The sequence below is a fragment of the Molothrus aeneus genome, chromosome 5 (genome assembly GCF_037042795.1).
Source record: "Molothrus aeneus isolate 106 chromosome 5, BPBGC_Maene_1.0, whole genome shotgun sequence".
Lineage (NCBI taxonomy): Eukaryota > Metazoa > Chordata > Aves > Passeriformes > Icteridae > Molothrus > Molothrus aeneus.
Window position 1 is genome coordinate 23,240,681 of NC_089650.1, and position 12,328 is coordinate 23,253,008.

Here is a 12,328-nt window from a genome sequence, read left to right on the forward strand (position 1 = left end):
GTTTTTGTGCTTCAGACTTTTACTATGGCTATACAGGAATGTTTAAAACTCTTCTACAGCAGCAAAATTAAGCTGGAAAATTAAAGCCATTGCAGGAAAGCTGAGCTGTGATGCTTAGAAGGCAGTCATGCTTGGGAATCAAGTGAAAAACTGACTTCATGCCTTAAATGGCTTTCTAAAAATTAAACTGCATTTGTGCCAAGTACTGAGCTGCTGTAACTTGGAAAATGACGCAATGCTAGCTTAGTTACCTTGACTGGGGCCCTGTAGCATCTAAATCAATTTTTTTCTGTGCCTTTGTGACAGAGGACATTTGATGATCTACTGTATAAGATGAACTGTTAGGATCAGAAAAGAAAGGTGAAAAAATGGGCTCTAGGGACTATATCTGGAGAAGAGGGCAGCCAGACACTCTGTGGGTGCCACCAAGGCCTTGACTCCATGGGCTAACCCAGCGCAAAACTATGTGGTGATGGAGGCAGCTTTCCCCCATGCCTCCTGAAGCATTTTTTTGCATTATCCAGTGCAGACTTTAGGGCCAGCCCCTTTTCCCACTCCACTGCTGTAGCTCTGGTTCAGGTCAGTGCCTAAAGCCACTGTGTGGAAGGGCTGTGATCAAGTGGGATAGATCCCATGAGTTATGTCTTGTGTCCCTTTATCTGAGATCTGAGACAAACAATAGCATCCTGAATAAAGTCTTCTAGGATTCAGGACAGGAATATCTCTGTTTTGGGACTGTCTGAGTTACTCTGAGACAATTAGCCCATTGACTGAATCAGCTGGCTATGCTTCTCAAGTCTCAGAAGATAAGTGCAGCTCATTCCACCTTGTGCCTTGTCTTCATGACCCAGAAACAGATACTGCATTCTGTGCTATGGAATACTTCTTCAGCCTTGGAATATAACAATTTATACTTACCTGGTACTTTCAGCCCATAGATCTGAAAGAGGGTAGGCACTGCTATCTCCATGCTGCTGCAGAGTGCTGAAGTGGACTGGTGTGCCTCTGTGTACCTGTGCTTTGTGAGAGAGCTGTAACAGAGAACAGAAGCCTGTAGCAAGCACTTGATCTGTGTGCCTGCCAGTATGGCTACAGCCCTCCCAATCCAAATGCTGAATTCCCATCTGAATGTGCTTCTCCAGAGGGTGACTGGTCACTGCTGTGTGAAACAAAATCAGCATGTCCTTTCTGCATCACTCTGTGCTGAAATTACTGTGCTGTAGTTGATGCTGCCTTAGATCATCTGTAGCTTCTACCTGTTTTGTTCATGAAAACTAATCTTCCTGGCTGTCAGACTTAAAAAATGTAGTTTTCTTCTCTGTGCTTTGAATTCACTTAGTTTTTTAAAACAGAGGAAACAAGTTAATTACCATCTTACCTCCCCTTTATTGCTGAAGTCACTATTTAAGCACTGAGCAGTCATTTAACTTGAATTTTGGTATGAAGTGAAGTTTGGGTTTGGGCCAGGTGATATTTATTGGTCCTCAATCATAACATCAAGATGAGTTTTCACTGGGAAGTATATCTTTCAGTAAGCAGTTTAGAGACAAACACCCTTAGGCTTTGCAGGTGACCTAAGCAGCTACCCCATTTCTTGTTATCTAACCTCCCATAACTGCTGCAGAGCTATAAAGTGACTTTTTTGGCTTTATTTTTTTCCTATATTCTTCTTAATTGATATCATTAATTAAAACAATTAATTGTTTTTCAATAATATTTTCTCTGGGAAAATATACTGTCCTCTGCTAGCTGAACTCTAAGCCAAGGCCTTCCTTGTCTGTGTAAAAGCAAGATAATTCTTGGAGTCTCCACCATACTCCTGCATCCTGATCCTTCATCTCTCTCAGCTAAAAGCTCTCCTGATACTCTCCTGATAAAGAAATGTGGGATGCTCAAAACTGACTCATTTCACAGGAGTGGGAGCACTCCACAGTGTCCAAATTACATGGAGCATCTGGCAGGGTCACGAGACAAAACAATTTGGAACCTGTTTAAGTAAAAAACATTAAAAAACCCCAACCATAAAACCACAACAGTAACAATATTTGACTATGTGAACACACAAAAGAACCACGGAGAGAAAATAGTGACAGATTTTGTCTCTTTTTGGTCTGCATTTAAATTTTACTTCTATCTGACTGGTCAGTTTGCTTGCTGAACAAATAAGGTAAACAGAAAGAAACTCATGAATGACAAGCAGTAAATATTTCATGTGCATTATTTATTTTTAAAGTTTATTACATCACATTGTACAAGCATTAAACATGGCTTTATGTTGATGATTTTTTTTAAAGTGTGAAAACTTGACATTCTTTTCCATAGAATTTTAATTTTTCTATTTACAAATAAACAATTTCTCTATATACTTTATATATATGTATATATATATAATATATATGGTCAATAATGTAACTCCCCTCAGAAAGATTTAAAATAAAAAAGAACTGATTTGTAAACACGTTTTCTGTTGTAGTATTTGGTGACTTGAACGTAGATGATGCTCTATTCCTAGATTTTTCTTTTGTCAGAGTATCCAGGTTGTTCATTTACATTTTTTATTCTAAGATCTGTAAAACCAGCATGGGATAGAATGCAAAAAACTTAGCAAACGGGCTGAAAAACAGTCCCAATATACATTTTTTCCTTGGTTTTAAAAACTGGTGTGTAACTGCTCATGAAGTACATGCTGCTGTCAAGAATGGCCTATGGAGAGCAATCCTATGCTGATTGCAAGATGATTTCACAGTAAATCCTCTGATGTGTGCTGTCCTGCTTGCTATGTAAAATGTCTGTGCCATGCATTGAGGTTGCAGTTTTTTCTCATTCTCTTGAAGGTAGTGCTCTTGTGGAGCTGGAATAAATAAACAACATACAGGACTGTCACATGGAGATTTAAACAAAACCCATCATCAGATCAGGAAGAGAATGGCATAAATTAGTTCTCTAGAGACTATTAAAATTCCATTTATTATTATACTATTATTTGTATTTTATTTTTCTAGGAAATAAAAAGGGGGCATCTTTCCTGAGTGTTCTGCTATGTAGCTCTGAAGGACTCTCGGGAAATCTGTTCATCAGACCAGCAGCAGAGAAACCTCGATGGGTTGGCTGGTCAAACTGAAGTGACAGAGATGTACTCAGGGTCTGCCAGGGAGGTCAGAGCCCCTTGCAGCATCATCCTCAGCACAAGCTTGGCAAGCAGCCAACCTATGATCTTATTTAGAGCAGAGCAGGACACATCTTCTAGCAATGTGTTGTCAGGAAAATTCATCCTAATGCAGCTATCTTGAAAACTACTCTCAAAGGCAATTATTAGCTGTTGCATTTCTGCTGCACGTTATTTGTTTTGGCACATTTTATTGCAGTGGTTTCTCTGGAGTGGAAGTCAGTTTATATTCTACTGTATTTCAGTTCAGTTCTCAGAGTTACTGAGATCTAAATTGACAAAGCTGCGTCTTACTGCAGGGATTTGCAAAGGTCCATTTTGCTCATATGGGTGACACTGATTTTATGCATGGCTCATGTCTCACTTTACTACTTAGTAAACAGTTTCTAAGCTCTGGTCATCTGTTGGTTTAGACATTAAACAAAGGGTATCCAAAACAATCCAATTATTCATGTGAATTTCGTCTGAATATGATTTTGCACAGTGATCCTGCCTCAAAATTCCCAGGCTGCAGCTGTAGGTGGTGGATGGTAAATACTAACCCATCTGGCATGTGTGTATTGGAGGTCAACATTGCCTGATCCCCACCCCCTATTTACAGAGACAGAAATATTTCTATTTCCCCACTGTCCTGGGGGCTGTGTCCACAGCTGCTGTGAGCAAAGATGAACAAATTCACTTCCCCATTAGTCAGGAATTTACCCCACAGCCACTACTTTTGCTCCCCACTCAGTTTGGCACCAAGACAACACAGAACAGACTAATCCTGATATTCCTTCAGTGTTTATGTTGTCTCATGGGACTTTCAGGCTTGGGCCAGGATCTGATAAAAGGGAGCTGCTATGTCATTTATCCTCTTCAGGTAGGATGGAGGGTCACTACTGGAGGAGGTTCCTTGCTTTTTTGTGTAGGCAGGCAGTGGCTACAGAGAGGAGGGTGCTCACATTTTCTTTCATCCCTCTCCTTCCTCAAGTCATATTGCCTTTCATCAAAGCTCCCCCCTCTCATGTAAATAGCACAGTTCTCCTTTGCAGTGGAAAAAAGTTAATAGATCTAATTTGCTGATATTTGTCTTGGTGCAAATGGTCCTGTTGTCATGTGGAGCTTGAGGTATCCATCTGTAGGATCTTGCATTGTGTGGTCTGTCCAGAAGGGCAAATTCTACTCCTTCTATCAAATTACTTCTAGAATAACTTTTAGAAATAACTGATTGAAGAGCTTTCACAACACTCAGTATTTTGATTCATGTTGCTCTATCCAACAGTTATTATGTCTTCAAAGCTACAAGTCCACTCTTTTGGGTTAATAGTCTGGAAATTTTGAATTTCTTAATTAAATCAGAAATTTTAAATTTCTCAGTATTAAGGAATTTGCTAAAGGATACTGACAGTGGCTTATTTTACCCAAGTCTCATTTGCAGCCTATGCAGAATTGCTCTGCATTAAGGATTTCAAGCTGTTTCATACTACAGTCTGTTGTTTTGTTTTTTCCCTCCACCCCTTCATAGATAATGGAATGATGAATACAGAAAGTGCTACAAGTGTAGATATTCTGGATGACTGTGTTTTATTCTGCTCACCTTGTTCATCTGCCTTTTTTTGTTTGTTTTACTTAGGCAGATAGGTCTTTAAGACACTGTCTGATGTGTTACATGTGTAAGTACACCCTAATTCCTGACTAGGCCTCAATGTGATCTGGCAACACAAATCTGTGGGCAGTTCTGGGCAAGATGCCCTAACCTGATTTCATTCCTTCAGACATCAGACAGTCCTATAGCTGAAAAGGCACTGTTCAAAACTTTAATATATATTACCAACTTTTCACAGTGTCATTTCCAAATAAATGATCCTATAGCTAGATACCTCTGGCCACATTTAGATGCTTGGCTATCTGCACTTCTGATGCCTACATTTTTCAGCATTGTCAGGCCAGTTGATCAGACTCGTGATCATGCATCTCCTTCTAGATAATACTTCAGTATTGTTGAGCAATGGAAATGGTCCAGCTACGTGACCTTAACCGGTGGCAAATGCAAACTAACGCGGTTGGGTCCGCTGTGGAAGAGAGCAACGCTGCCATGCACGTGCTGCAGGTGGTGGCCACACACACAGACAAACACTGCCACGTTGCCAAGGCGCAGTCACTGCTTGTGAAGCAGCAACTTCATGAGAATGAGCCGGAAGATCACCAAGTTCTGTAAAGCACTGGAAGTTGTGTAACTGCTTTGAAGTTCAGGGCCCTGAGTTTTAGTCAGGGCCTGGGAACTTCCTGGCAAGAGTGCAGAGACTTAGTATTGGTCTGATGTGCTCGTGTTGACATCAGCTCTGGAGAGGACTAAGCCTTGGAAACACCTCTAATTTCAAAAGGCTTATGACAAAATCCACCCTTTTGAAGAGGGGCACACGTGCAAAATGCACACGTTACTGACTATTCCTTTCAGTGCACTCTCTGCTGTAGAAAATCAGGATTTTTTTTTTAAACAAGAGTTCTTATCTTCTTTTAAGCAGTTTCTTCCACATCCTGTCATGGCCACTCATTGTGATAAGATTTTCCATTCTTTTTCCTTTCCTTCCGCTCTTTTTGCAGACGTTCTAGCTCAGCTTCATACATCATTTCCTGAATCAAGTACTTTTCTCTCCTCATTCGATCTCTCAGATCTTTTGGAAGATCTGGAATTAAGTAGGAGATCAGATGCTTTATGCAAAAGACAAGGTGCTGTGAACACAAAAAAAGGAAAGAAAAATTTAAAACCTCAGGAAGAAAACAAGTACTTTTCGTATCTTCTGAAAACCATCTCTTTCTGATATGTGTTTAAACTAAATCCATGACTAAATTTTAAGGGAAAAAACCAATGAAGTTTCTTCCCCCACAAAAACTCCAGCCACTCAGTGAAGTGTGGGTCACAGCAGAAATTATGAGCAGGTGGGTTAAAAGAAAGCCTCAAAACTCTTCTATGACCTGTGTGTTCAAAGCCCAGAGGTCATGATTTGCTGTAAGGTTGTTTGGACAGAGCCTGGTGTTAGTACTGGTATTAGTTCCTGCTCTGCAGGAAGAGGAGGCTCAAATGATGTAACACTTTCCTTTTGCCATAAACACATCAAAATTTGAAGTAGTTGAATCTATACAAAAGCAGTAATATATCTATACAAAACAAAACCTAAACATTTTTTCTTACTCTGTGTCTCTTATCCAAAGACATATTCCTGTTTAGCAAACACCACAGTTAAACAGAAGTTGACTGACCCTTTGTCCCTCCTATTTTAGGCATGACACAGCAAAACTTGAGTTTGATGCCCAAGGATTGCATGAGTGTCCTTTTCTGTTTGATCAGAAATGCTGCTTGGAGATTTATTCCCTTCACTTAAGAGGAAGAACAGATAAACAAAAAAATCTTCCATCTCAGAAAGGACATACATTCAAGATTGGAGAAATAAAGGTATTTTTTCTTCTCCAAGCAGAACCCTTCTTTTGAAAGCCACTGAAAAGAGAATGTAAAATGTTTTCCCATGTATTCTTCCCTCATGATAAATAAACTCACAATACTCTAATTGTTAGGGTTTTTTGCCAAACCTAAAAAGAGGGGGAAAAAGCCTCTTCTGTCAGTTTAGCCTGGACAAAGAATTCCTTTTGCAGTGATAGGAAATACTTTTGTTCGTTTTCAAAGGAGGTTAAGTTATCCAAAACAAACCACACTCAGAGTGCCAAAAAGGGGCCTGAGCCTAGGCAGTTACTTAATTTATGAAAAAACCTATCTTGAATCCCCTGTATCTTTGTGCAATCTTCATTGTAAGCACTGCGGCTATCACAATACAACCCTTAGTGTTTTCAAAAAAAATAGGTCATGGTTTCTGCTGCAATTACCTTTTTGATTCCAGAGATATAGTTAAGGAGACAGCTTGTAGTGTCACTAAACAGAGTGGCTCATGTTGAGGGAGGCAGATATGAGCCAGCCTATGGCTTTGGTTGAGAAAAAGCAAAGTCAACTCAGATGTGCCCGGTAAGACTAAGAGTTATTCCACAGTTGGTCACACATTTGGTTGGACACTGAGATTTGAACAGGGCTCATTTTTCTTGCCTGACTTCTCTTTGTGCCTACGCTGTGCTGCCTTTATGTCAAGTGTGTATCAAGAGGCCAGACTCTCTTCAGTCTTTAAAATTCTTAGGCTGAATTTCCAAGACTATTCTTGTAGTTCTTTTTGGAGAGGCATACCCTGACTTTCAGTACTGACTGCTCATGAAACTAGAAGGGATTAAGCCCAACAGGCCTCTATTAAATCTTTCTCTCTTTCTTTCCCTTAATATTTCCTTGAGTGTGGAACAGATGATGGAAGAAATGGTCTCCTTGGAAACTAATAAATTATCCAGTGTAAAGGAAAAATAGACCCCAACTTGCAGTGCCATATTCCTTCACCTGGGGAGGTCTGAAAATTGCAATCATGGGGAATTTGCTGAAGTCCTTGGGCTTCTGCTGAGCCACAAGGAATAGAAATAATAATCTAGAAAATGCTTCTTCTCCACCTTTGCTCTAACACAAATGCTTCTGTTGTGTTATCCAAAGAGGTGTGTTGAAAGCTCAGTTCAGAATGAATTTACACTCTTCTGTGAGTCAGAATGAAATATGTGCTCATGAACATTACATATATGCCAGTATGGTGACTACAGTTTCCATATGTGTGCTGAATGCCCTGTTGCTATGATTTCAGAGCAGAGGATTGAGTAAAATGTTTTCTAAAATGATGTGTTCCTTCTTTGGCTTCTTCACAGTGTAAAAGATATTTTAAACTTCTTGTGCTCAAGAAATGTTGAGCTCCTGGATTCTGGTGGGGATATTCAGGCTCTTGAAATTAGGCCTTAAAAACTGCTTTTTTTTTTTTCTGGTAAATCATCTTATCCTATTTGTCTACTCTTCTGGCTCTTTTTTTCAAAATCAGCATGGGAACACCAGTCATGTGAAGTTGGTATTATCTCCTTTGGTTTGCCTTAAAGACACTGAAATACTGACAGTAAAAACTAATATTATGAACATAGACAAAGATATTGAATCCTTTTCATTGTCATCATCTTTGTGATGCCAACCATTCTGGAGGAATGAAAGGCATTAAAAAGAAAAACAAGAAAAAAAGCTAGATGTGTAAATACTGTAACTTTAACTATTATTGCTTCTCAGTTGCTCAGATTTAATATTTTTTTTTTCATGTTCCTTCACCCCTATCCTCATGCAACAGTCAGCATATGCCTTCCCAACCTAGACAAATTACTAAAAAAGGAAATAAAGGCTTCATTTATTTCCCCCCTTTGCAAATCACTGCTATAGTTTTCAATGTTATATGCCCTTTCCTATAAGAACCTACATTCCTATGACTGTTCAGAAAACAAAGCCGAGAATACAAAGCATGATATAAGTAGAAGAAACTAAGACAAAAACCACAAAACCACCTCAACAGCTGCCATCATAGATCAGCCCAAAGCAAAGCTTCAGAGGGAAATTAGTTTTCTTTTTGTTTTTGTTCTGCCACCTGGATGGGCACTGACCTCAAACACAATAATGAAGGCCAAGCGCGCTGCCAGGACGTGCCAGAACTGCAGCGTGTAACCGTAGGGCACAGGCGAGTGCGGAGGGTCCCGGTAGTCCCTGTACCTGAAAGACAAGCACAGTGTGGGAGTTAGCAACCTCTACACTGCTGCCTGGGTGAAGGCAAACCCAAAACCTATCTCCTCTCGATCATTACATTCTCTGCACCAAAAATGAGCTCAGTCCAAACTGCACAGGTTACTCTAATGCTGCGTGCTTCAAAGGCTGGGCTTGATTTCAGGTCAGGTGCCTGCTTTTGAAGCAAGTGTGCTGACCACCTCCACTTCCCACGCTTTTCTTCATGCAGATGGACTGACTTTCAGCTGAAACCTACCAGTAGGATGCACTCCAGGAGTTCTAATAAAAATTGGGTACAAAGGACCCAAACCAGTGTCTGAAGAAAAACCCCTGAAACAAATACAGAGGATGGGAGGAGCTTTGACCCTACAGCATCTCCCTTGGCAGCACAACGTGTACCTTTCAGGCATCTCCTCAGAACTTGGAGAAGGGTGAGATGCTCTGCTCATTTAAGGGACACTTTATTCCCTTTATTCAAGGACATTTTGAACCCATAAATGTCCCCAGTTTTGTCAGCCTGATGGTTCTCCCAAAATCCATATAAAAATGCCTCATGGATTCCACCTGGCCCTTGATCAATTAGTTGGCCAACCCTGGTGTAAAACATGACTCATCCTGACTTGAGCAGAGCCAGCACTACACCTGTTGGTATATCAAGAGGTGAGGACCATGTGAGAAAGTGATCTCCTGTCTTTTCTCATAGTGTTATTTAGAAGAATTTAGGTCTCCAAAATTTAACTGTAGATATTTCTTGAGAGAGTTGAATCCAGGAATACTCCAAGATTGTATTTACAAACCATGAATCTGTTTAAGTCACATATTCTGGAGTCCATTTTTACTACCAGTTTGTTAATTCTAAAATAGAACTGTGGAAACCTTATTTAAAAGTAGTGTAAAAATTGTTCATTTCTTCATCTGTTTCCTAGATGGAACAGAAAATCCACTGTAAAAAAATATTGAAAATACCATAGTAAATAATACAGGTTGATCACTAAGTTAGTTTTAAGAAACTAATGAAAATGCAGATGAATAAAAGAAATAAACATTATTTAATCCCTATGACAATCTGTATTTCTCCATGAAGCTTCACCTTCTTACATTGTAGAAGGTGCTATACAGACTGAAATGAACTGTCTTGACATCTTAGCATCAAATCTCTCAGAAATTGCAGTATTTCTAGAATAAGTTCTAAAAACTGAGATGATCTTTCCTTGTGCAAGTAGCATTCTGACTTCATAGTTTAGGATGTTTTAGAATATTCTAAGCATTCTACTTCCTAGGATTCACTAGGAATCCATTGTTACCCATGAAAAAATGGGGAAACCTTTTATAAACAACCAGAATAGCACAGCACTATCTGTGTTCCAGGCAACCAGAAGCTAACTGGGACTTTTTTCAGACATACTGCCTTCCTGGAAAAATGCCTACACAATACACAATTACACAGTAGAACATAATATTTCCTAACCTCCCTATTAATGTCTGCTCTGAAGTGCAATTAAAATGATGCTTTAGTAGAATGGAATTTGATAAGAAGCTGATAAACTCAGATAAAGAAAGATGTTAATTTTCTTTCAAGGGTAGATATACACAACAATTCAGTGTCTCCCAAAAGGACAGATATATCTTTTGGAGATTTATCACACCAAATTTAATAGTGTTCTGTTTAGGGGATATTGAGCAGACAATTTTTTTTTTTTATTGTGGGATTTCCATCTTAAAATTGAAGGAGCAGCATCTTCATGCCCCTCCCCCCATTTATTATGTTATACCACTCAAAAGTCTTCCTATTCATAAAAACATCACAATATTGCAAGTATCACTGACTTTTGCTGTATCACAGACCTCTGTGGTATCACAAAGTATCTTTTGTTCTTTAGGCACTCATAAAAGGATTTTTAATTCTTTACAATGAAAAATACTGGGACTAAGTGTATCTCCTGAAGACTACCAGGTCTCATGCTTGTAATGTAACATGGCAATTAAAAAATGGTAGCTGTATTTGTTTGGTATTTTTGGTTGGGACACTATTTAAGACCTTTATGTAGACCCTTGGGGGTTTTTGGCCATCAAATTCACTCAGGTACAAATCAGCCATTACAGATTTTTCTCAGACTGCAATTTCTCCAATCTGTTGTTGAGGACAAAGATGTGCAGATGATTAACTGCTCATCTTCTTTTGATTCAAACCACAAGTATATGATTATTACTAATAATTACACCAGTAAGCAATGACATAAACATATTACCCATTCCACAATTTGGAAATGCTGGATTTGAGGTTTCGTAAAGCCAGCTTATGACAGAGCCTGTTTATGTCTGTCAGACCTGTGGAACACCTCAGTGTGGCCTCTCCTGTGCAACCTTGACTTCCTGTGCATGCCCTGTGATATCATCTCATCACAATTGGGTCTCACTGGTACCTAAGTAATCAGGCCCCTATTACTGGCCCTTTGATACCATATTTATCCATGATGATTGTGTCTGAGTCAAGCTATGACACCATAAAAATCCTGCATTAGGAACACCCTCCAGATACCAACTTTTTGGCTTCTCTTTTATCTGAGGAAGGAATCATGCAGGTAACAGTGAAACAGTACCAAGAAGAGCATGACTCTGAACAGCACAGTTAAAACTTTCAATTTTTAACTTCTAAAATTTAGTTTCAACTCCAGATTTATTATTATGCTTCTCTATTTAATGTCCTAAAGCAGAGAAGTATGTTGAACAGAAACTTACCTGCAATATTTTAATGGTGAACCAGAGAATTCACTTCCATTTGATGTTGGCTCTGAACGGTTTTCAAAGTCAGACACCAGAAATACTGATAAACTGGCATTAACATAGCCAACCATACACCTAGAGGGGACAAAATGCTGTCAGCAGGACACAGCAAGGTTTTTCCATAAACTGTTGTACCCAGGAGGATGTCCTTTGGGTTTCATAAAATCCAAAAGTACAATTTTGGTGCTTATTAATATTTGAAAGGGATGGTGAAGCAATATAAAAGAAATGCTAAAGTAGGTCAGATGAACAATAAACGTGAAGCAATGGTAGATTTCTGTGGGAGAAGGAATGGTGAAGATTGGGACTAGTTACTTTTGAAAAGTCACCTAAATGGTGAACAATAGGGGCAGAGAAAATAATGAGGAGTGTTAGGAAGATAATCAAAATATTCCCACTGTTACACTCATGGTACTAGCACAAAGGGACACTAAATCAGATGGAAAGATAGTACACTTAAACAGCTTTTTAGAAAATGCCCAGTTGATCAGAGGAACTCCGTTCTAGAAGATCCCAGCGTGACTGAACACTGTGAGGGCCAGGCAAAATTTAGAGAATACTGAGTAGGAGAAATTATCCCCTGTTGAAGGGCTGTGGGTGTCAAGTTTGTGTTAGTAAAGCTGAAGAGATCTGACCAAAATGTGTTGTGCTGGTCATGCTGCACTGCCCAAACACAGGTAAGGGTAGACACAATACGTATCTTGGTGTAGAGTATAATGCACAGTAAG

At 39.3% G+C, this 12,328-nt stretch overlaps 1 protein-coding gene across 1 annotated transcript in view; it reads right to left on the bottom strand.

Moving 5' to 3' along the window:
* Positions 1–2,200: 2,200 nt before the first annotated feature.
* The window catches only part of ANO4 (anoctamin 4), a 187,298-nt gene continuing 177,170 nt past the window's right edge, over positions 2,201–12,328 (bottom strand). Inside the window, exons 26-29 of the mRNA XM_066549687.1 lie at positions 11,556–11,675; positions 8,699–8,804; positions 5,029–5,881; positions 2,201–2,851 (exon numbers count right to left, since the gene is read on the bottom strand). Of these exons, the coding sequence (XP_066405784.1) occupies positions 5,690–5,881; positions 8,699–8,804; positions 11,556–11,675 (418 nt within the window). The 3' untranslated portion in view covers positions 2,201–2,851; positions 5,029–5,689. The remainder of the gene's footprint in view (positions 2,852–5,028; positions 5,882–8,698; positions 8,805–11,555; positions 11,676–12,328) is intronic.